Source organism: Arvicola amphibius, chromosome 11, assembly GCF_903992535.2.
Source record: "Arvicola amphibius chromosome 11, mArvAmp1.2, whole genome shotgun sequence".
Taxonomy (NCBI): Eukaryota; Metazoa; Chordata; class Mammalia; order Rodentia; family Cricetidae; genus Arvicola; species Arvicola amphibius.
In genome coordinates this window covers 101,320,194-101,346,358 of record NC_052057.2, presented here as the reverse complement: position 1 = coordinate 101,346,358, position 26,165 = coordinate 101,320,194, and the positions used below count along the sequence as shown (strand labels likewise).

At 39.8% G+C, this 26,165-nt stretch overlaps 1 protein-coding gene across 4 annotated transcripts in view; it reads right to left on the bottom strand.

Annotated features, from left to right (window-relative positions):
* Plppr1 (phospholipid phosphatase related 1) overlaps positions 1–26,165 on the bottom strand; it is a 133,582-nt gene that overhangs the window by 6,331 nt on the left and 101,086 nt on the right. For 2 of the 4 annotated variants that reach the window (XM_038347220.1, XM_038347219.1), the window contains exons 4-6: positions 17,764–17,896; positions 5,770–6,020; positions 2,092–2,268 (exon numbers count right to left, since the gene is read on the bottom strand). In XM_038347220.1, coding sequence (XP_038203148.1) covers positions 2,092–2,268; positions 5,770–6,020; positions 17,764–17,896 — 561 coding nt within the window. Of the gene's footprint in view, positions 1–1,341; positions 1,531–2,091; positions 2,269–5,769; positions 6,021–17,763; positions 17,897–26,165 lie in introns of those variants that run through there. The other 2 variants (XM_038347222.1, XM_038347221.1) reach the window with 2 other exon arrangements.

The window sequence follows — 26,165 nt, the reverse complement described above, 5'->3', positions numbered from 1 at the left end:
CCGCCTGCCTCTGCCTCCCGAGTGCTGGGATTAAAGGCGTGCGCCACCACCGCCCGGCGCAAGTCTAATCTTAAGGTAGAATCTGCACATGGCACCCAGCAGCCCACAGGCTTTCATGGACATCATCCCTCAAAGACTCCACGCAACTGTGTGGGCAGTCTACACGACCATTTCTTCTCAGCTGGGGATAGTGCGCTCTAGAGATGCTGGATGTCAAGAGTGTTTGACTCTTCTTCTGAGCATGTCTTTTTTTTTATGTGCCAGCGAGCTCCCTTGGGAAACACGCTGTTCTCTTGAGGTTACATGTAATTCCTGCTTTCTTTCAAAATCTTTCCCAGGGAGTCTCTCTAATGAGCTACCAGCATCATGGAGCATTCCAGTGCTTCCTCTGGGACTTCACCTAGAGAATTTGCCCTCCAGGCTCTCCTCTTTTCCCAATATAAAAAAGAAGCTGGGAGCTGATGGAGGGAATGCTGAGTAGCAATAGCTTCACAGATCATGTTCTAAAGAAGTGTGTGAACATCTTCAGAAAAAACATCTGGTCAGCTGAGACAGAGGCTGGGATAGTCACACATGTATTTCTTTGTTAGTGAGAATAAAAAGGAAAAAAAGAGTTAAGTCACAGGAATAGGGTGGCGGTGGCGCATGCCTTTAATCCCAGCACTCGGGAGGCAGAGGCAGGCGGATCTCTGTGAGTTCGAGACCAGCCTGGTCTACAAGAGCTAGCTCCAGGACAGGCTCTAAAGCTGCAGAGAAACCCTGTCTCGAAAAACCAAAAAAAAAAAAGTCACAGGAATATATGAATATAAAATGAGTGTATGTGCAAAGCTTGTCTTAAAGGGCCTTAGACTATAAAGGGCAGAATAGGAGGGCAGAATAGGATGGATGGAAGGTCCCTGGGGATTCTAGTGACCTCTCTTCTTTGGGAAGGGTCTTAGTATTGACAGTGGTTTTATTTTATGTTGAGTATGTGAGTTTATCTGCCTCGTGACCTGTTGTTAAAACAACCAACCCAAGAACAAAACTGCACCCTTCTGGTATTTCCTAGAAATATAATATTACAGATCAATAGAAAGAAATAACATTGTTGTATTCTACAACATGAATGTGTCTCCAGATAAAAAATTATTATGGAAATAAATGTCAGAAAAATAGATATTATGTGATTTTATTTATGTGAAATCCAAAAGTAGAAAAACAAATTAGACCTCAATAGTTGCCTGAGGTGAAGGGGAACAAAAAAGCAGCACAGATGTCAAGGTCACCCAATCGGACTGTGTGTGCCACCATATCCTGCCGCACTTCAGTGAAACTGGATAAAACAAGACAAAAATGAGCACGGATTCTTCTTTTCCAGGTCAAGCCAGATTAAGGGATTTTCCAGACGAGCACGTAGCTAGGTGTCCATCTCTTCGAAAAACTAAAACATCCTCAGGGCTGTGAAGACACGGAGGCAGCTATGTTTGCCAACATTCTTCAGGGAGGTCAAATGTAAATGCCACTTAGCTGAAATAAAATGCCAAGAGGCCTCTAAAAGGCAAGTGATTAGCTGCAGGCTTTCTGTATTTGTGAGAGGATATATATATATATATATATATATATATATATATATATATATATATATACACACACACACACACTAAGACAGTTCTTGGGTCCACGTCCACTTTTTTTTTTCAGTGCTGTAGGAGAGAGCCTGATCTACTCGTGGCCTTTGCCCTCTGTGCTTTGCCTAGAAACATGTGGCTCCTGAGCCCTGGACTCTGACTGTCAATACTTGAACACTCATTTGAGTGTGTACTGTGTTATTTCTCTACCTGGCCAAGCTGAGAGCATGAATACAAACACAGCCCTCTTTCTTAGAAATAGTATTCTCCTTGACTCAAGACACATGGTCAGTCAGACCTCTCAAAGGAAGGTACTTTGGTTCTGTTCTTGCAGAAATGCATGCATATTCTCTGGACAGTTGCAGCTCAGAAGGTAGGGACATGAGGAACAATGACTCAGACTGGAATCTTAGAAACTCAGCAGACTGTGACTTTACCCAGAAGACATAAAAGGGATGAAGGGGAGAGAAGGGGGCCCACCTACCAGGAACAGAGCCACTGCAGTGCCCAGGACGAAGCCAGCGATCACATCAGAACAATGGTTCCGGTACTCTGAGACCCGGTTGAGACCCGTCAGGAAGGCTGTACAGAGGGTCCCCAAACACAGCACTGGCTTGGCCAGCCGACTGCTCTTGGTCTTGATTGTGCTTGTGATGTACATCTGCAGCAGGAGAGAGACCAGTGAGTTTCAGGCAGTCCTTGTCCTGCTGCATCCACATGAAGGCACTCATGTGCCAGGTCAGAAATGGGCGCTGACAAAGGGAACCTTAGCAGCTACGTCTCCTTGGACAACTTCATGAAGCTAGCTAGTTAGACAGGAAACAGTTCAGCAATGACAATGAACATGTGGTCCTTAGTCACTTTCACATCTTAATGAGTGTGTGAACAGAAGCTGTATTGACAGAAGGAATTGCCGAAGAATAATGGCTGGTTTCAGAACACACAACTTTTACGTAAAAGAACCAGAGAATTGTGTGACTGCTGTTTAAAAATCCATTTAAAATCTTCGGTATCAGTTAAACCTTTTCTTTGAATGAGTTTGTGGCAGAGGATATCAGGGAGATGAGAGACTTCGCATCTTCCTTGTTGCTGTTCCTCACAGTACTAGTGGTGTCTTCAGACTTTGGGACCATGCTATAAAATTGTTCACCTGCTGTCCAATGGGCCTAATTTGAATGGCCCTATCCTGAGTACTGGAAGTTGGCTCTCACATCAGGGATCTGATTCTATCCATCTGTCTACTTCAGAGCGTTTTAAAACATCCAGCTCTCCTGTGTGCCACAATATGTGAAAGAGTGAGGGACCTGAACCAAATAAAAGATGTGCTCACTGCCACTTGAAATGTGGGCTGCTGTTGTCAAATGTCATTATCACCCCTGATGTCCGGAATTAAGAAACCTGCTTCTAGCAAATGACATCATCATTTCGGTAATTGCTGTAATGCACCAGCAGAGGACACAATTAACCCACCATTTCTCCTTTTCCCTTTTGCATGGACTTCTATATAGTCCAGTCTGGTCTTAAACTTGCTACAATTCTGCCTCAGCTTCCCATGTGGGTTCAGGGACTACAGACTTGTCTCGTCATTTCTTATCAAATACAGTTAGTTCAGGAACTCTAAAAATGCACAAGGAAAGGCTGATATTTAAGATTATAATCTATAGACTGTTGGTTATCTTGTGCACAGATACATTCACATAGATGTATCTGGCAATATTACATGGGAAGATAATTTCTAGGAAGATGCTTCAATACTAGCATGAATCCTGGTGGGATAAAGGAGACTCTTTATCCTATGTATCATGAGCCGCACAAAAATCTGGTAGCTCAAAGTAACAGATTGTAAAATACGGTAGTATCCTGTCATGGTGGGAATTGTTACTTAAAATGCTGAATGCAAATATATTTGTTCAATTTGTTCAATTTTTTAATGCTTATATATCGTTTTCTAGGTATGTCTTTTACTGATCGTTCCTGTAAAAATATTAAGAACATAGACCCCTGGTTGGTATCCTTTGTCATATTAACTGGTACTTAGGAAGCAACTGTTGAATAATATTTTTACTAGCATTTTTTCCTATTTGTCACATAACAATAACAGATATTTGATGTGGGATCCCCTCTGTATGCTGCGAATATCATTGGTTAATAAAGGGACTGCTTTGGGTCTATAGCATAGCTATAGGGGAACAGAGCTAGGTGGGGAAAACTAAACTGAATGCTGGGAGAAAGGAGGCAGAGGCGGAGAGAAGCCATGTAGCCCCGCTGGAGACAGCAGAACTTTACCTGGTAAGTCACAGCCATGTAGCGATACATAGATTACTAGAAATGGGTTCAACTAATATATAAGAGCTAGCCAATAAGAAGCTAGAGCTAATGGGCCAAGCAGTGATTTAAATAATACAGTTTCTGTGAGGTTATTTTGGGGCTTCCTCCAACAGATATTTATGTGTACCATATAGTGTTTCAGTACCTCTATGCAGCATGGAAAGATCAAGCCCTGGCAATTAGCATATCCATCCCTCTTGAGTAATCCTGAAAGCATAATTTAGCACACAACGGAAATTGTTGACCCGGTTGGAATGCTGTATCCGGGTTTATCTAGCTGAGTGTGAAACCTGACTTGAATGGGTTCATAACTGAATCTTCTGATATGTGTCCCCACTATATTTGGTTCTTCCTGCTGCCACTGATGTTTAGGTCTCATTTGAAGATGACACACTGGTTTAAGTTACCAATTTATTTGTATAATGGCATTATCAAGATTAATTTCACACAGTGGTGACTTGAATCTGATCAAAATAATAAAGCGGGTGGCAGAAGCACATGGTTTATATAAATGATGCTCTAGCTCGTTTAGGAACAAATCCATATTCTGAAAATTAGAAAACACACTAAGTGCCCCAGAGGATTCCTGGCCTATTTCCCCTCTTTGTTTTGTAAAGAAATAATAATAATAATAAAAGACGTTTAAGCAGGCGACAGCAGATTTGTATTCTCTGTATTTGTGCTTCCTTAATGTGGAGGTAGCTGGATTTATTTTGACATGCAGTCATTACAGAGAAGATCCCAAAGGATTAACTAGGAAACTTCCAACCAGAGGTGAGTTGTGGTTCAGCTGCACTGCCTGTCTCGAGCTTTGAGGAAGAGGACCTCAGGGTGGTCCAGATGTGCAGTGTGGTTCCAGAGCAGGACACTAGCCTCATGTCTGCCTGCACATCTTCAGCTGAGGCCCAGGTGATGACAAGACTGGACTCAGGGGCCCAGAGAAAGAATGTGCCTCCCACAGTGGTGGCTGGAGTGGATGCTGCCCCCTGCAGATGGGGCTGAGAGAGTAAGATGAGAGCACCCCAGAATATCAAGGTGGTTTGAAAGGAAGACAACTCTGTCTTCCTTCTCCATGCTCCACCGGGACTCACTAAGGGGTTCTCTGAGCAATGACTACTTCCACTGGTAAAACACACTAGTGATCTGTGGAATTGGCTTGTGTGTGTGTTCAAGCTGACAGTTGTGCTTCTGAGTTCTGGGTTGAAGGGAAGCTAGATTAGACAAAGATAAAATATGACATTTTCAACATGGGCTTTAATTAAAATGTAGAAAAATAAGAAAACACCGTCACTTTTCCTCTGATGAGAGCTAATTAATTAATTACAACAATTTTAATAATTGTAATAATTAGTAACATTATCTACAATAATACTCAATAATATTAATAACTACTATTATTATTAGTATTGATAATTAAAAATAAATTATGTCCTACTAGGTCATAATACCTTAGATGATCAAAGGTCATGTTATCTGGGAAGAAGTGAGAAGTGAAGTTTGGGGTCTTAAATTCTAGAATTATCCAGCTCCTAACAAAGCAGTAAAGTACGTTGCAAGAGGGCAGGATACATATATTTAATCCTGGCCTGCATACTGTGATGCCAGCCACGCGCCCAAGTCCACACTCAAAAACCTACAGGTAGCCACGAGGAAGGAATGCTGCTGAGGAACCAGCTAAAGCTGTGACAGTGGTGGAGGAATCCCAGACCCTGCCAGGAGCTTGACCACAGCTCTTAGGCACTCACGGGGCCATAGCTGTCTCACCTAGAAACTGGGAAGGTGTAAGTGCGAGATTATCAAATCTCAACTTGGGGAGTCAGACCCCCGTACTCACCGTGGCGTATAAAGCGGAGTAGATGCTCAGAGCAGCGTGCTTGGAGGGGAAGGACCTCCGTGCCTGTTCAATCACTTCCAGGTCCCCAGTGCAGATGTTGCCATTGCTGATGAACTGGTGGTGTGCCCGGCAGTCTGTACTGGTATAGTTTGGCTGGCACACTGTCAGGAAGTAGGGCGTGAGGTGACCAGTGACCACTTGCCCGGCGTTTACAAAAATGTCGGTAGCAAAAAGGCCAAATGCAAACACCCCTGCAAGGAGATTCGAAAGAAATCAGAGTGGGGGCCATGCACTGTCAGTCGGTTTTTGCTCCAGAGAAGAAGCAGTTGGGAGGGTTCATGATGACACCTTCAAAAAGGTTTCAAAAGTCAAGTTGTCTCCCTTCACCTTTATCCTTTCAGGCTATGAAGCCTGCCTCCTAAATGACCATTTCTTTCAAATCTTGACCAGCTGTCTACTGATGGTGTTTTGTTTCTTTGTGTGAGTGCTTTAGCAGCAACATAGTCTTAGAGGGAGGAGTTGAAAATTTGAGTCTTATGCCCTAGGCTCCAGCTTTAGTGCTCAGTTCACATGAGTAGTGTAACTTCTTTGACCCTCAACGCCCTTAACTGAGAACTAGAGGCAGGACCATATGTACAAACTACCCAGCATGCTGTCTGGGTTTTGTTTTTCTTTTGAGACAGGAGCCCCAGAATGGTCTCGAACTCCCTATCAGCCCAGGATGATCTCGAAACTCCTGACATTCGTGCTGCCATCTCCTAAGTACCGAGATTATGGGAGTAACTGGCCCATCTGGTTAATGCAGCACTGGGAACTGAACCTGGGCTTTTGTGCATGCTAGACAAGCACCCTACCAACTGAGCTACATCGCCAGCCTCATAGTATCGTAAGTGATTCCCCTTTGTATAGAACACATATTCATTCTATTTTTATTTAGGAACTCAAAGAAGCAATTATCTATAACATCACAGCAAGTGAGAATGAGCGAGATTTTACAGAGCTCTCCACAAAAAGAGAAAATAAAAATATTATTTCAAAAATGTCACTGCATTGTTTTCTTTGATGTGGGAAATAGTAAATGAGAAAATAGAAAAGAGATTAAAGTCAAGTGTTGTCAATGGTACTGGCTTCTTGCTGATGCTCCAACAAACTGTTATAAACAGCATGGCTTAAAAGAGTACAGATCTGAATGTTCACAAAGTTCTGCAAGTTGGAAGTTCAAAGAGGGATTTTACCTGGAGAAGCTTTCTTTGGAAAGTCCAAGCTAGAACTCTGTCACTTAGGAGTTGCCTGCTCTCAGGTACTTGCCTTATTCCATTGACTCTGACTTTCTTGCCTATCTAATAAAAACACTTGTGATTGCATTTAATCTACCTGAATAAACCAGGGTAACCTCCTGATCTCGAGATCATAAATGTAAGCACAATTTCAGCTTCCCTAGTTCATATAAAATAAAAAGTTCACTATTTCCAGGGATTGTGTGTGTGTGTGTGTGTGTGTGTGTGTGTGTATGTGTGCATGTGCATTTTGGTGTGTGTGTTTGCCAATGTGTGTGTGTGTACACATGTGAGCATGTGTATGTGCATGTGTGTGTTTGTGTATGTATGATGTGGGATTCCCCTCTGTATGCTGTAAATGTGTTTTATTACCATTGGTCAATAAAGAAGCTATTTTGGCTTATGGCAGGGCAGACTATAGCCAGGTTGGAAGAGATATCGAGAGAGAGAGAGAGAGAGAGAGAGAGAGAGGGAGAGAGAGAGAGAGAGAGAGAGAGAGAGAGTAGGCAGAGTCAAAGAGATACCATGTAGCTGCTGAAGGAGACAGATGCCTGGAACCTTTCTGGTAAGCCACAGCCTCATGGCAAAACACAGATTAATAGAAATCGGTTAATTTAAGATGTAAGAGTTAGTTAATAAGAAGCCCGAGCTAATAGGCCAAGCAGTGTCATAATTAATATAGTATCAGTGTGATTATTCAGATCTGGGTGGCCGGGAAATGCATGTATAGTCTCCATTTACATATGGATGCATGTATGTACTGTGCATGCATGTGTGCATGTGTGTGTGTGTGTGTTTATCTGGTTATTGTTTAGCTGAGAAGCTTGTTGCATATGCTTCCTCTAGTTTTTTAATCTGCTCTCTGGGGTCCTTGATGGAGTTGAAGTTGAAATTTCACCGTTTTAGCTTCAGCAAGCTTGACCACTGATAAACAGGATTCCTTTTGTTGTTGTTAAAAGCAATTTTTAGCTGACATATAAAAGGATAAAATTACTCATATTTAAAGGGTACCCTGTGATATTTGACACATGTGTATGTTGTAAAACATTTGAATCATCTGTATCATGATTTAAGTCACCAAAGAATAATTTATATGTTTTTCTTCAAACATTTGTTGTTCATGTTGAAAATAATCAAACTCCTTTTTCCTAGCATCTCTAAATCTACAGTATATTGGGTGGAGAGATGCCACAATGGTTATGAGCATGGGCTCCTCTTACAGAGGATCTGGGTTCAGTTCCCATCATCCACTTGGTGGCCTACAATTATCTGCAACTCTAGTTTTGAGGGATCTGATGCCTTCTGGATTCCGGAATACTGCATGGATGCAGTCCACTAACATTTATACAGGTAAAACACACTAAGAAGTTAAATCAGTCTTTAAAAAGCTGATACTTTCCCTATTGTTAGAGCTACCTTTATCTTTCGTACTCATTGAACAACATTCTCCATCCTACCCTCCACTGCCATTCTGCTTGTGGGATATTTTTGGATTTCATACATGAGTGAGTTTATATAGTACTTAGTCTTTCTGTGGCTCTGTACGGTTTCATCTTGATCTGTATTGATTACTATAATTTTCTTTCCCGTGGCTTTTTGAGAACGTGTTTTATCACAATGAGAACTGGCATCTTTAATAGTCAGGCTTAGGGGCTCTGACCTGAGAAGAGCAGGCATCCATTGATCATGCCTGGCAGTTTTCACCCCCAAGCTCTAAAAGGCTGAGTGGTTAGACATTTCTTACATCTTCAAGTAAGGTTCTTAAAGGCCAGGTCTGTGGCTTGTTCAAGGGGTAATAACTCTGTCTAGACAATCTTTTCCAGGAAACGAGGGTTATTTATGATTTGAAGATAGAAAAGAGACAACAGTTTCCGCTGGCATTTTATTTGTCAGACAGGCCTTCAACAAGGGCAGCAGTAGGTTTTTGGAAAGGGAGGGTTCCTAGGTTCCCAGGGTCCGTGTCTGAAGAGCTGGCTTCAGTTATTCTCACAGTGATTCTGGGAGGGTGGGCTCTGCACACGCTGTCCAGCTCTCATGCTTTGCCCTGCTTCCCCGTTTTTCTCTGCCTAAATCTGCTTTTTCTGCAGCCCCCACAGCATCCACGCTCCTCACACCTCACTCCGATGGGCTTGCTCCAGATCTGAAGGATGATGCCCACCTGAAGGATGCCACCTTCCTCTAGCATATGCCATGCCAACGAAGGGCTGTAGAACCCACAGCGGTGACTTACAGGCAATGCCAGCTCACACTGTGTTTTGTAAAAAGACTGTAGCCATTCCTTTACTCAACCCTGAACTTCTTGAGATTATTTTTATAATTCTCAGAAACTAAAAATAACAGTTTTGTTCTTAGAGTTTGGTGAAATACCTGTATGGTCTCTTCTATTGAAAGGCCTGATATCAAGAAGATAGCTTAAAAATGTCTCTGCAATATAGCATAATTCCTACCTTATTTGAGATCATAGTTTTGAAAATTTAGAAAAGTTTTCCTCAACTTTTCTATTAGCACATATTAATTATATATAATAATGGGGTTCAGTATATTTTCATACATGTAGAAAATGTATTCTGATCATATTTACCGTTCATTACCCCTTTTTGAGGCCCTGCTTCTCCCACTCACTCTCCTCTATTATCCACTCGTCTCCCTTCTACTTCATTGACTGTTTGGTGTGTGATCCCTTGACTCTGTCACTAAGTCTTTTTACAGAGCACAGGAGATTTCTTTAGAGGACCATGGCCAGCTACCAGAAACTATACCATTGAAGAAAATGTCTTTCCCTTTCTCATCAATCATTATCTGCTTACAAATCCTCGGTGGTGGCGGGGACTCTGAGTCCATTTCAGCCCCCATAACAGGATGTTGATGGGCCCCATGCTGTGTGGGTAATCGCATCCACCATGAGTTCAGGACTGCAGCAGCTAAGTCATGATGAGAAGCCAGCATTTTTCCCCATTCCTCCCACCTTCAGCTTCCCTCCAGCTCTTACATTCTTCTGTGATAGTCTCTGAGTCTCAGAGGGATGATATAGATGGCCCATTTTTGGCTGAGAATTCAGCCATTATTCTAAGCACTTTGCTTACTTATGCATCTCTACAGTTACCATTGAATCCTTAAAAGAAGCTTCTATGTCTCAAAATGAGAGCAGTACCAATATAAAGAATAAACACAGTTATTTAGAAGACAATTTGGCTGACCTGTCATGTTCATTTAGCAAAATAATAATAATGATGATGACAATAGCAGCAATTTTTCCCCCCATGGTAAAAGCTCTTCAGCCATGGGCTTTTGGCATTTCCTGTATCAGACTAAACCCAGGGAGAGACTCACTACAAATAACCTAGACAGGGAGTAGGTTAAATCTTTTCCTGTTTCCTTTCCTTCATGTATTGTTCCCTCTTTCTCTGTTTCACCTCATGTATGTGTGTGTGTGTCTGTGTGTCTGTGTGTGTGTGTGTCTGTGTGTGTGTGTGTGTGTGGTGTGATGTGGTATGGTGTGTACAGTTTTACTTGTCCATGCACATGAAATCTCACTTTATAGAAAACTCAAGTTCTCCTCCAAGGTGAGAAGCCAGTAGAAAAAAATCTAGAGCTATACTTCCCTCTCCTTTATTGCCTTCACTGAGATCATATTCAGACTGCTCAGAAAATGCATCTTCTTTCATACCATCAGGAGAGATTAGCTTTCAGTTCGCCAGTAAACTAACTCCTGCCCTCTTAAAATGTATTTAGAGGTACACTGGTATCAACCAGGTAGGGAGGAAGGGAGTGCTGAGGGCTCAGGGTGATGACAACTCCCATCTGAGAGAAGCAGAGCCAAATACCTCTCAGGAGCACAGAGAGAACATGGCGGGAAGGTAAGAAAGCATGGCAGGCCACTGTGGCTGAGGAGATCTAACAGGGAGCCTGCCACCGAGGGCTTGGAGTCAGAGATACACGTAACCTTTAAGCTGTGTCTCAGAAAAAGAGCCATGAACAAATCCCACTTCTATCTATTGCTGGATGCTCAGTGTATGTATAGACTTTATTCCATCGAAGGAGTGAGTAGGTGTAGTCTCGTGGCTCACAAACAAAGCTGGATGCATAGGTGCCACACATTAGTTTTAGGCTTCTTGGACAAGTTAGTTTTAAGCAGGCAGCACAGAAAGCTAGCCTTGATTCCTGGCACCCTGTTCACTGGGATTGTCCTTGTATTGAATGTTTTGTCTTTCTATCAATCAATAGCAAATCTAGACAATCCTTATTGACTGACAGCCTCCTCTCTCTGTAGAAATTTGCATATCTCTTGGCACAAACACCCTATTTAAATTTCCCCATCATTTTTCTCTGTAACATATATCTTCCAAAAAAACATAATTTATTTATTTATGATGTTCAATGCCTGACTTTCCAAGTTAGAATAGAAAATCAACCAGAGTAAATTTTATTCAATTTTCTTGATAAAAATGTCCCCCTCAACACTATTAGAACCTAGCACAAAATCCGTTCTCAATAAATTAATAGTTGAAAGTTGAGTGAACATGATTGACCCCAGTGTCTAAATTATAAATAATTAAGTACAAATAAAATGATTAAATGAAGTCTCTTTCTAGAATAAGTACATTTAAATGACTTTCAAAATTGTGACCAATTTCTAGTTCTAAAAAGGCTGACATTAAGCTTGTCTTTGAATATCAATAATTACAACCATAAAACACAATGACCTCTGAAAGTGCATTTAAAATATTCATGCTTCATTCAGATCACAATTTATGTCAATTAATTAGTGTCACATTCATTAACAGTTTACCATGGCATTTTCTATTCTGTCCACTGTTTCTAATCCTTGGACTTGACCTAAATTGCAAAAGACTTGCTTAGTATTTAATTACATTTTGATTAGAACTAATAATAGAACAGCTATGTGGTCACCAATGAAAAGCCCAAAATAAATAGTTTCTGAATGGCAGGCTGTTTTAGATGCTAACAGAGAGTCTACTGTTGGCATGTGTGTAGTGCTTTTCCATCAATGCTACAGAAAGTAGCATTTCAGGAAGCGTTACAGAAAGTAGCTATTCAGGAAGAGAAAGTTAACTTATTCTTTTTTTTATATAGAAGCTCCAAACCTTGTTAAGTCTTCTAGTTTCTACTTGTCGGTGTTGGGCCAAAAAAGTCATCATTTAAGAACTTATGTTTACAAGAATAGTTTTTTCTAAAGCATATTTATCTCCATATATTTTGGGGGAATGTGTGGCTACCTTACTCAAGCCTTTGCTGCTGGAAAGAAGGCCCGTGTTTCATCTTTCTTGAGAACCTAAGGTTGTGGGTTATTATTCCAGTAATGTGGTGGAGGGAGACGGAGAAGGAGAGAAGTCACATATCCTTTTATCTATACTATTTCAAATATTTAGTTAATTTTTGATTTTAGAATCACACTTATCCAAAATTCAATGAGTTGCGACTACAGAGCAGTGGACAACAAAATAATTCACTTGTCCTACATTCAGAGGTGACAATAGTCAGCTTTCATTTTAATCCATTCTCTTCTTTTAATTTTGGGAATATAATGTAGGTGCACCATTTCTCTCTTCCCTTTCCGCGCTCCAAACCCTCCTCTATGTCCTATGTCCCCCACGCCGCTTTTCTCCCTCTTTCAAGTTCATGCTCTCTATTTTTGCCCTCACTTTAAGGAGTACATGAGCGTAATGTATACTTGCATAATGTGTCTTTTTTATTTGAGACAGGGTCTGACGAGGTAGCCCAGACTGGATTTGGATTTTCACTTCATACTCCTCCACTTGCTTCAGTGCTAAAATTCCAAGTGTTTGCTCTCTTATCATGCATTGATCCAGTTGTACATTTAGAAATAGAGAATACCTTTAATATTTTGCGTAGCATTATATCATGAGTAGGCCCCTCCATTTTTGAGGCTATACTGGAAGTTACAGCACTATTATATTTTTTAAAAAATATTTATTTTTAATTATGTGTGTTTGTGTGGGGGTGTGAATGTGAGTCCAGATGCTTGTGGAAGCCGGAGGTGCGGGGGTCCCTCGACTGAAGTCAGAGGCTGTCGCGAGCCACCTGACTGATGTGCTGGGAAACAAACTTGGGTCCTCTGCAAGGGCAGTATGTGTTCTTAGTTGTTGAGCCATTTTCCCAGTCCCATTGTTATATATAGCTTTGGTTTTTTAAATTTATATTATGGAAAATTAGTTTAGTTCATAAAACCCATCTACATTTCTGCTTTTTTAAAAACATGATTCAACATGGAATAAGGGATTTAAAAGGACATTTATTTTGAAGACGTTTGCCATACACCATACAATTGTAATACAGAAAGCACACATTCACTTATTCACTTACTCCTACCAGACACTGCTTTTCCTGATCCTCCTCGTATGAAGCACATTTCCTTAAAATAATTTGCTAATCCCTTGGCCATTTATTTATTTAGGCAAGACAAAGCTGATTGTGTTTGCTAAGAAATACTATTTATAATGGCTTTGAAAACAATTACATAAACTGCAAGAAAGAAATCATGCCATTTAGGCTTAATTAGAACAGTCATTTAAAACAGTTGTCATTCCCAATGCCAATTGAAGAATATGTATTTTGGTGACTACTGGCTTAGAAAGAAGACTATTAAGCTCCTTACAATAATGTTTCTTCAGTCCAAAGTGTGCATTCCCACCAGCAATGGGCTCTGTGGGAGCCTTCTCAGCTTGGTCGATCACCTTCCTGGACCTGGGGAGAGTTGGGAGGACCTTGGTCTTAGCATAGAGTAGGGAACCCTGATGGCTCCTTGGCCTTGAGAGGGAGGGAGGGGAGGTATGGGTGGAGGGAAGGGGAGGGAAGGGGGAGAAGGAGGGGAGGGAAGGGGGAGGAGGAGGGGAGGAAAGGGGAGGAGGAGGGGAGGAGATGGAAATTTTTAAATATAAAAAAATAAACCATGAAAAAAAATAATGTTTCTTAATAGAATTTGGTGACTACCTTATTTTACTTTAATCTTTGCCAAAGGAAATGTTTCTATTTAAAGGGTTTTTATTTCAATGAATATATTTTCTCTCTTTTATAAATAAAATAACCTAGATACTCAGAAATTAACTTTTCCTGGATAAACAGACTTCGGCACTGTCCTTGTCCAACACTGCTCTAAAGTCGAACTGGACTTTTCATGCTCTCTTACAAATCACCTTGTGTGTGCACAGTAAAGCTCCAGAACGAAGCTGGACTGGATAGCATGGTCATTAAAGAGTAGGCAAATGACGGTGTACAAATCAGCCTTTGTGAAGTTAGTTTTAGAAAGTTGTACTACTTAACAAATTTTATCTTTGCTTTATCACAACAAACAAATAAACAAAATTTAAAAAGTTCTCCCAAACTCTACATTTATTCAAAGTCTATGTCTGAGGCACATTGCCTGCAATATAAAGTCCCCATAAATTCACATAAAGTCCCCACTGTCCTAGGATCAGAAATTATTAGAAGCAACAGGCTTAAGCAACTGTACCCGTATGTTAAATGCCCAGAAAAGATGAAAGTACAACCCAGTGGGAGGTCTGGAAGACAGGGTAGCTGGTTGGTTGGCTATACACAGGAACCTGAAGAATATGTCTAAATGCTATGGTAAAGGGATACTCTAGACAGTAGGAACCCAACACGAATAGAAACCAAGACAGGAATTCTGTAGCCTTTCTGATGGCCAGTACAGCAATTTAGAATAGTCAGTCATGAGAATGGAGACAGAAGAGGGTCTCAGATCATGAAGGGCTCTGTAGAACATGCAAAGAAATGCATGAGAAAATGTTTGGAGTGGCGTCTCAGTGACCAAGAGTGCTTGTATTGTAAACATGAGCACTTGAGTTTGACTCCCCAGCACCCACATAAAAAAAGGTATGGCCGCACGTGCATGCAACCCCAGTGCTGTAGGGTGTGAAGACAGGATCACTGGGGTTTTCAGGCTGTCAGACTAGCTCCAGAGTCAGAGAAACCAGTCACAGGGGAGTAAAGTAGAGAATTATAAGGCGGGACCCCATACATCCTGCAGTATTCACAAGTATACATGTGTATGGGCACACACATGGATGTGTAGGTACACCAAACACATGCTCATGCACACACACAAGCACACATGCATGCACACACATGCCTCAGTGGCTGCAAAATGACAAATAGATAAATAGATGGTATCTTCGTAGAGTTGGGAGGATGAATTCTCAGGCAACATCTGGGGAAATCCCTTAAAGGGGTAAGAGAATTTTAATTGCCAAAGTCAGAGGTTTTCCAATTTTGACAGTGATCCTCAAGCTAACTCCTCAGTGTTTCTGAATGAGTAGCTGGGGGTGGGTTTAACAGTTCTGCATTGCTAACAAGTTCCAAATGGTTAGAGTCTCCCAGGTTTTTAACTTGAGCAACTGGGTGGATCCTTATATCATAAAACAAGGAACATATGAAGCAAATCCTCCTTTAACCCTCCAATCCTCTGCCTTTTATTGCTGCTTCTACTAATTTTTCAAGCTTTGCATGTTACCCGCTGACTATATGATGTTGAACTCAAGCTGATTTATTTGAACATCTCTGTGTTATGCTCTAAGCATCCAGATCTTTATGAGCTTATGATAAACCTGTCAGGTCCAAAGTAAACGTCAGTTCCCCAAACTCCAAAAGGTAGTCCAAACATCCAGAAATGGACTCATCCTGTACTATAGGAGGATTTCTGGTGGTTAGATAAAAGCCATCATGTATCAGGAACTTGTGAAAGCAGTTTCTATCTGCCAAAGGAGTCATTTTCTTTATTTTTGGCAGGAGGGACATATTGGTCTCCAATTTCATATACCTGTGGTTGCATATCAAAGGCTATGCTGGCCTCCAAGCTCCCTTAGTATCACAAATACTTGTTATAGATTTGTCCAAATGGCAAATGTGTCATCACTTATTAGTGGTATCCTGATGATCCTCCATTGATCTTGAAACCATGCCGTAGCCCAGTGTTGTATCTCAAGTGGCAGTTCAATGGCCCACATCATGTTGAGGGTTCCTGCTGGGAGTTGGGGATTTCCTGGCTCTCTCCACAAGCACTTATCTAAGCTACAGAGCACTACATAAGGAACAAACACCAGTTAAAATTGCTGTTCTTTGGTCTTACCCCAGGTATGGTGAGCCACAGTTAGATATGGCTTCTCTCTGCAAAGGGACAGTACCAGTGACTTTAAAAGATGTTTACAGTTAATTGTATTATAATAATGTTTTTCATTGAATAACTCATTTAATTATATGCACACGAAGCAGAACAAATGGAGGGGTCATACAGTCTTGAATCAAATTATATCTCAATTCTGTGCTCTACTAGAGTCTTCATCTGTATATTTCAAACAATAAAACACTTTATGTAATGGTGGGTGGATTAAATGAAGCAACGGAATAAACTATCTAGTCCAGTGTTCAGTGTAATAAATATTCTCTTATCTCCTCTTTTCGCACAATTTGGTAGCCAGTCACTCTGGTGGTAACTGGTCTAACTCTAGACATATTTGAAAAGGATCATTGTTCAGAACAGTTTAATTGGACAGCAGTAACATCGTACGGATCAGGCTATACCCACACGAGCCAACCACAGTCTCCTGCAATAAACAAAACCTTTAATTTTGCGGACATCCATGATCTTAAGAGTATTTAAGTGTTAAATTTTAATTTTATCCATTTATAAAAGTTTTCCTTAGGCTTCCTGCTCTAGTATATTCTTCATTCCCAATCAACTAGAAATGGTATTGCACTAGACTTTGATATTAGACTCTGATAAGGTCATTTGTTCATAATTTGAACTCTTTACTATAACAGGAAAAAAGTATTAACTATTTATCAAAAGGAATGACAGCATGATGTAGCTGGTTCTCTGTCTTCTAGATAGTGCCATAGCTTGTTTTAGAAACAGCCATGTTCGTAATCAGAATTTTATTGGGCGCTCCTTCGAAGACCTTGTCAGCAGACATTTGCAAGTTCTTGTTACACTACTGACGTAATGATCATCTATCGAATCCTTATAATGTAGGAATTCTGAGAGATTTATGTTTTTATCTGCGTCAATGCACACATTCTCGTACAACCATCATCATCTATAGCACTCTAAGCATTTTTGGAACGACATAGAACACACCTTCATTATTCCTTGTCAAGAACACTAAAGAAGGCATTTCTTTTCCAAGTTGGGAAAGACATTTGTTTTTCAAGAACCTGATGGATTAGATGTCCCATACTTTGTATTTCCTGAATGGACAGATCTACAGGCCAGAAAAACTTCACAAAAAAATTTAGCTATTTCATTTGATCAATGTTCCCATTTACCCCCCCCCCCCGACTCTTACCTGACTTTTACCCTTTGGTGTATGTCTGCGCCTAATCAATTGTAAAACTCATGGTTAGGGAGAATCTCAAGAAAATGCTAAGCAGGGGGAAATTAGCTGAAACATTTTTCTCTATAAGAATTTAACAAAAGCATCTATTTCAAGGATCAAATATTTGAATCTTTACAATAATTTAATAAACAACATCTTACTTTAAGGATCAAATATATGACATGGCACCAAGATTAGGCTTAGCTTTATACTTCATGGAAAATCCCCAAGGAGCACTTGTTTTGAATGCTGGTATTGCTGTATCTTAGCTTATTCAACCAAGTATATCCACCAAATTCAGTACACTTAACCTATCTGTCGGTTCATCAGGTTATGGCACTTACCTATGAATCTGATGATCCTTCGGAGTAAGGGGTTCAGATAACAGCATTCCCCTGTAAGAATTGTTTTCTCCTCAGCAATCAAGGATTCCCTTGTTGACTTTATGAAATACATGGATATTTCACCAATAAATATCTGGGGAAGGAATGTTAAAGAAATGTCAAGCAGGAGAATTGCTTGTTTATAGATAGAGCAGGGGTCCACAAAATAACTTCTGAGGAAATTGCATTCCTTTTAAAAGATATCATGTCAACTGGGGAGATGGTGAGATAGATACTATCTTGCATTTAACTATTTCTTGCGTTAACAGTTTCTCTGTGTAACAGACCTAGCTGTCCTGGAACCTACTCTTGTAGACCAGGCTGATCTTAAACTTAGAGATCTGCCTGCCTCTGCCTCCCAAGTGCTGGGATTAAAGGCATATGCCACCATAGACGGACTGCATTTAATTCTTAAAAAGAATTGGAGAAGCCAATATTTGACCATTTAAGATACAACTCTGGGAAAAATATTAAACTCTAAGGTCATATGAAATGTAAACTGAAATAACAGTGTGTAGTGCAATGTATGATACAGCTTGTGGCAGGATTAAATGTTTAACTGACTTTGAAAATTGCAAAAATGAAGAATGATTCAGATAGTTAATAATTCAAGAAAGCATAATTTTACATCTCACAATACATTATTATTTGCATTATAATATTTGATCGTCTTTGCCTGAGGTGTGTTTCTACAACACGGAAGTGGTTTGACTGTTACTTCTTTATTACTAAATCCCTCTCTTGCTTCTTGAACAAAAGCCTTTAAATCATTATACATTGAGTGGTAGTTTGAATATAACTAGCCCCCATAAACTCATAGGGAACAGCACTATTAGGAGGTGTGCCTTGTTGGAATAGATGAGGTCTTGTTGGAAGAAGTACGTCACTGTGGGGATGGGCTTTGTGGTCTCCTATGCTCATATTATGCTCAGTATCTCAGTTCACCTCCTTCTGTTTGCGGACCAAGATGTAGAACTTTCAGCTTCTTCTCCAGCATCATGTCTGCCTGCATGCTACCATGTCACACCATGATGATAATAAACTAAACCTCTGAACTGTAAGCCACTGCAACTAAATGCTTCCTTTTATAAGACTTGCCATGGTTGTGGCATCTCTTCACAGCAATAGAAACCCCAACTAGAACATATGGGTTGTAAGTCATGTAATATCAGTCTCTATACTGACATTTAAAAATTATCCTGCTAGCACAAAGAACAGCAGACTGACATATAAAATATGGAATAAGCATGGAAAAATTTAACAAACTCTGGCACAACTACAACTAAAGATGGAAGTTAACAACGAAGAGTAAAAGTTCACAATCACCACCATCCATTAAATACTAGGCACAGGGCACTTCAGCGTGTTGACATGCTCAGATCCCTAGTCTAGATAGAAATACACCTTTCTCCCCGGAGAGCCATGAATGTTCTCTAAAGCATACAAGTGACACATGTGGCCACCAGATCCCACAATAAAGCAATAGCAATAAAGTTGCTGTTGTGGTTTGATAACAGTTAGATAACATCTGCACTGTAGCCATTATTGCTATACTTACTATTACAATAAAGCACTTAACTAAGTCACTGGAGAAGCAGATTCCAGGATAAGCAGAGTCTAACGGGAAAGTACTACAAAATGGACAACCGAAGATGGAAGAAAGGACTTCCCTCCTCTAGATAACCCAGGCTTGAGACTTTAGTGTAAAATGTACCTCCTAGCTAAGAGACTCTGCTAATTCTTATATCTACAACATTTATTAATACATAAGTGAAATATATACCATATGTATGTATTTGTGCATAATCTTAGAGTAAATGAGAGTAAAATCTAAACTATATATTTCTGAGTCTGACTTATTTTGCTTAAAATAATTATCACTAATTTCATCCCTTAAGACTAATGACCTGAGTTCAGTCATCATGACCTGAGACCTACATGATAGAAGGAAAGAACTGATTCTCACACACTGTCTTCCAACTTTTTCATACATGTATTGTGGCATGTGCATGTGTGCTTGCAAACACACACACACACACACACACACACACTAAATAAATGGAAATGAAAAAAATTGAAGAATGTGAAACTGATACAAAAATAACATTGCTACCAACATTCAAATCACAAAGGAGGCATGGAACAGAAGGGAGAAATAAATGAAACAAGGGTATATTTTATCTATATATTTGTAATGAAGCCCGTTATTTTGTATGCTCAAAAAAATCAATAAAAATAGAAAATGCAAATTGGATATTTATATCCAGATACTGGCAATGCCTGGAATATACTAAGTGCATGCCTAAGTACTAAAAGAGAGAAGAAGGGGTCAAGGGGTCATTTTATAGTCAAAATGGAGTGACAGATACTTGACTTTTTGTAAAACTTTGATGGGCATCAAGTTGTGATGAGCAATCCAGTTCCTTCAACAATGAATGGACTTTATGAACAGTCATTTCCCTCACCACACATGCCTTTTACTATTTCTCCATTCACTGTGTCCTCTATTCTTGTGGGTGTTTGTGGAGGGCGTCTGAGTCTGCTTGGAGGATGCAGGGCTGTGAAGGTAAAAGATGACTCTGCTTTCTGCCAAGCTTGCAGCTCACCATTGATGCCATTTGCTCATAATGGCAGATTTACGGCTCTGGCTTTGGCAGTGCATTGGCCCCTCCATCTGTACTTCTGCTGGACCACCCTGTCTCAATCCATCATCTCTACAATGAGCATCTGGAGCACGTGGGAGTCTCCATGTGTTCAGTGTTGGCTGTCTTACTTGTTTAGACCTCTCTGATTGTTGGCTAACAAAACACACATCAATCATGGCAAATTAAGAGTGTCCTCCAGTGAGAAGTGGTCAAGGCCAAACTGGCTCTGGCAAGAATGAAGTGTAGATAAATTCCATTAGTGATTTTCATCTTCTAGTCCTGCTAGCTACAATCCTAAGTAACTAAGACCTTTAACACAGTAGTAAGTGTACTTTAAGTCATGACAGCAGCTGCAATACGTGGTTAGACATCTTCCACATACAAAACTCAAATGCAAATATGTAAACCATATTGAAACATGGTGATCATTTTTTTGTGTTTTCTCTTTCTTGATGCATTATTCAACAGACTGAAGCTACTTTTGACAGATAAAATTATATGCATTTATCATGCCCAACAAGACTCTCTAAAGTTTATTTATATTGTGCAACATGTGACTCTAGCTAGGTAATTAACATATGTCTTACCACACATAATCACCACGTTGGAGGTGTAAGTATTTAGCATCCACTCAGCATGTCTCAAGATCACAACATGTCGGTAGTCATGTTGTACCCTGCTCTAGTTTTATGGAGCATACCTAGTTAACTGAAATTTTAAATTATTTGAACAATATATCCTCAAGCCCTTCTTTCTAACCACCCTGACAATCATTCTGTTCTGTGTTTTGGTGAGGTCAACTTTTAGATTCCGTACATGAGTGAGATCATGCTATGTTTATTTCTGTATTTGGTGAATGCCACATAACAAACTCCTCCAATCTCAACCATGTCACATATGACTTCCCACGTGTTTATACTTGACAGGTATTCCATTGTACACATCATATTTTATTCATGAATTTATCTCTTGATGGACATTTGGAAGGATTTGACATCTTTGCTAGTATGAATCAGGCTGTAATAGGCATGGTAGTATAGATTTCTTCAATATACTGACTTCATTTCCTTTGGGACTGATGGACCACATGACATGACTTTACTAATTCACTTTGTTATAAGGTCCCCTGTTTGCTACATCTTCACAATTTTTTCTCTTGGAATTCCACCCTAATAGGGGTGAGGCAATATCTCATATTGTCATTTGTACTTCCATAATGGGCGATGATGTTGAAAACTTTGCATGTGATTTATTCAGGTCATCTGATGGCTTCTAATCAAAGAACTATTGAGTTCATTATCTATTCTAGTATGAATTACGTACCAAATGTATAGCTTCACATATTTTCTTCCACTTTGTGTATGAACATTTCTTTCTATTACAATTATTTCCTTTGATAGGCGGAAGCATTTTAGTTTGTAATTCTATTTCTCTACATTTCTTTCATTGCCTGTGCTTTTGGGGGTCATACCTAAGACACCATCAACAAGACCTTTCTCATCAAGTTTTTTTCTTCTAGTAGTTTCATAATGATAGGGTTTTGTATTAAGTCTTTAATATGTTCTGTGTTTATTATTCCATAAAGTATGAGCTTAGAGTCCAATTTCATTCTTTTGTGGTAGAGTTCCACTCTCCCCAACACCATTTGCCTGTTGACATGTCTATGCACCGTATGCCTGTAGAGCCTTTGGAGCTCAGAAAGGCTGTCAGATTCCTGGAACTGGAGTTACAGATAATTGTGAGCCATTGTGTGGGTGCTGGGAATCAAAACTGGGATCTCTGGAAGAGCAGCAAGCGCCTTTAACTTTTAAGCCATCTCTTCAATCCTCCTTTTATGTTTTGAACTAACCTACTGAATCCTGTTAGCGATGTCCACGTGTGTATGGCGTCATGTCCTTGAGCATGGTCAGTCTCAGGAAACTCAAGTATTTTTACCCTCTTCAATTTCTTTTAACATTTGAAGAACTGACCTTTACTCTCTCAGCAGCTATCAGCTGCCATAGCTGCTCAGCTGCTGTGAGTTCATGAACATTTAGTGATCATGTCCAGAAAACACTGTTCTGACCTTAATTTTATTATTTTTAAAATTCTGCAACTATTGTACACAGCTTTCTTGATTCATTTTTCAGAGAGCTTTCAATCACTGGCTTCCATATGATAGATTTATGTACCTTTGCTTTATTGAATTGGTCTAATGTCACAATTTTGGGTAGCATCATGTGGGTTTTTCAAATAAAAGACCATGTTTCTAGTTTGGCTATCTGGAGCTAGCTATGTGTCACTCAACTCAACTTGATAACATCTTCTTGAGGATTTTCATACCTTTGTTCATCAGCAACAATGGCCTGGAGATCTCTTTTGAGTACTGGGTTTGTTGGGTTTAACACTAAAATAATTCTGGCCTCAGGAAAAAAAAGTATGTTGTTCTCTTTCTTGGAATAGTCTCAACAACTGACACTCATTCTTCTTTTCACATTGGGGAAAATCAGCAGAGAAGGCATTCAATGCTTGATTGTTTACTGATGGACTTTTTGTTTGTGACTCAGTCTCCTTTTTTATTAGTTGTTTATCTATGTTTCCTATTTCTTCATGATTCTATTTTGAAGGGTTGTATGTGTTAACAAATATAGCCATTTCTTTTAGGTTATATAATTTGTTGGCTTATAGCTGTTCAGGATAGTCTCTTAATTGTTTTTGTCTTTCTATTATAGCAATTTTAGTGTCTCCTTTTCTGATTTTTGGGGTCTTCTCCCTTTTTAAAAAAAGAACCAAAACCTCATAAATCTTCTTTATCTTTGCATACAAAGCTAATCTTAAGCTTTATTGATTTTTCTATTATTTTCTAATGTTTCTTTCATTTATTTCTTATTATGCCTTTATATGTAGTTTCCTAATTTCTTGAGCCATAACATACTGTTTTATTTGATATCTTTCCTTCTGCTGTGTAAGGTACTCATAGCGATAAAATTCACTCTTAGAATTGCAATGGTTTCATTCCATGTGTTTTGGCAGGTTGTTTTCCAGCATTTCTGGCCTTTTTTTGCATGTATGTGTGCAAGCAGATGCCAGAGCCCATCTTCCTGTGTCTTCCTCAATCACTGTCTACCTTATTTTTCTTTTCTTTTCTTTAAAAGAAAATTTATAACATCAGGCAGGGGTATTCAATTCTAAGGAGATTATTTCCATTTTCAATGATAATTATAACATTTCACAGCTGAATGCCTCAGATGGCAACATTAAGCTACAAATATCTCCTTCCTTACTGCAACCAAGTTAACACTGTGTCCTCTTGGGTGTTTACAATTTACCATCTACAAGAATGCAGTTTTTCTTTTCAAAATTCTTTTTTTTTATGAACAGTGCCTTTAGTTATAATCCATCAGCAAATGGGGACCAGGGCTGGGATGCTTTGGTCTGAATGGGAAATAGTCACCGTGAGGTCCTCGGTTTGACTCTTTGGACCCAGCTGCTGTTATTTGAAAAGGACTTTTGGACATGCAGAATTTGCTGGAAGAAGTTGTTCACTGGCAATAGAATTTTGAGACTTTCTAGCCTGGCCCTACTCTCGGTTACTACTCAATTTCCTGACTGGGGTGCAACTGTGTCAGCTCCTTCAAAGTTTTCTGCTTTGTCCTTCCTGCCATGAAGGACTGTATCCTTAATGGAACTGAACCCCAAAGTATCCTTTCTCTCTTAAGTTGATGGTCTAGTGTATTCTGTTTTACCTTACTTTTCAAACAGTGTTTTTCACTGACCCTGGAGCTTCCGGATTGGCTGGACTGGCTAGCCAGTGACCTCCAGTGATCCCCTATCTCTGCCTGCCACCCGAGTAGGGCTTACAGATAGATGCACACAAAGCTTTGACACAGGAGCTGGTGGTTTAGAGTTAGGCAGTCATTTTGCCCACTAAACAGTTCCCCCAGGCCTCAGGAAATAAAACCATATTCTCTAATTTCTTCATTAACCAAGTTGTTGTTTTGGAGCATGTTGCTTAGTTCATACGTACTTGAGAATTTTCTGATTTTTCTCAAGTAGATGTATATGACTGTGTTACTAGAAAAGACTAGAGCTATGATTTCAGTCTTAAATACTATGAATTGTTTTGTGACTTAGACAATGTTCTATGCACATTAGAGAATGTGTATTCTGTGGCTATAAAATAGAACCTCCTCTATGGGCCTGTTAGGTCAATCTGGGTTAGATCAAAGTCAGATGTTTTCTTACTGGTCTTATTTGTACAGTACCTGTCTACAACATGAGGTGGGGGTGCTAAAATCGCCTGCTATTTATACCATCAAAATAGTTTTCTCTTCAGATCTGTTAATATTTGCTTCATGTATTTAGGTGCTTCAGTGCTCAGTATTTGTAAATGTGTCCTCTTGCTGAATGAGTCCTTTTGCTATTATATATGATCTCCTTTGTATTTTTTTTACGTATTATGGTTTAAAGATCATTTTTGCTTCAATATGGCCACAGACTGAGTACCCAAAAATTCAAACACTGATATGCCCTTAAACTTGAAGTCTTTAAAAGCTCTGGTTCTCAAAAGATTTGGGGGGAATTTCAAACTTTTTAGATTAGGGATGCACGGCTGTTACCAAGTGTGTGAAAATATTCTCAGGCCCCCAATTTTGGATATAATGTTTATCTGGTACACCTGATCCACTTTGGTTTTCATTGGCATGTGGCATCTTTTTTTTTCCCTTTCATTTCCCGCTACATCTGCACTCCCTGTGAAATGGGTCTCCTGAGTCCTTTCTGTTTTGCTTATCGGTATAAATACTTAGGGTGGTCCACTTAGTATTAGATAACCAATTAAGGGGCTTCTCTCTGAGGAAGACTAATTCTTCCTCTTATATCAATCATCAAATTGTTTGTCGCTCTTCATGAAGGGATGCGGCTTTGTGAGATTTCCATTCATACAAGCATGTCAGTATGTATCATCATTATTCAGGACTTATGTAGGCAGTCACATTGTTGGAATTTCCTGGGTGGACTTTGCCTATCATGTATGGAAGATGCTATCAGGTAGCAGAAATCCTGGTCTTCTGGCTCGCACAATCTCTCTCTCCTCCATGTTGTTCTCTGTGCTTTAGATGTACAGTTAGTGTTGCAGTTTTATCTGCTGGGTCCGGGCACCCCGCAGTTAGCCGTTCACTGCCTTTGACCAGTGTTGCATTTCTGTGAGGGTTTCTATCTGCTACCAAAAAGATGAGGGGTGAGAACTACATTTGTCTGTGGGTATGACGATACTTATTTAGAATGTAATTAGAGATTATAGTGGTTTAGAAGACTGGCAGAAATGTTCTCTCTTAGGGTTTGCTAAGTTTACCTATTAGGCATGATTTTCCCTACACAGTAGGCCTTAAGTCCAATGAAATGGCTGTTGGTTATCTGCTAGATGTTAGTGCCACTGTGTGATTCGAGTATGCCTTTCGCGCTGCTTATTATTGTAGTTCCTAGGCTTTACACCTCGGTGTGATAAATACAGATGTCTCTTCCCCCATGGCAGGTCACACACCACCTTCAGTTACTATCAGAGCTAATAGTTGATATTCTGTCTGGAAGACTTCCACAATCATGAGCATTCAAACCATTGTAGATTTTAAAAGTGACCCAATAAATGAGGAAAAAATAGATTCTGCTGCCTGCACTATGAGAGCCTCCTTTATTCTGGGCTTTTATCTTTCATGATGAGTGCTATCGAAGAACTCCACA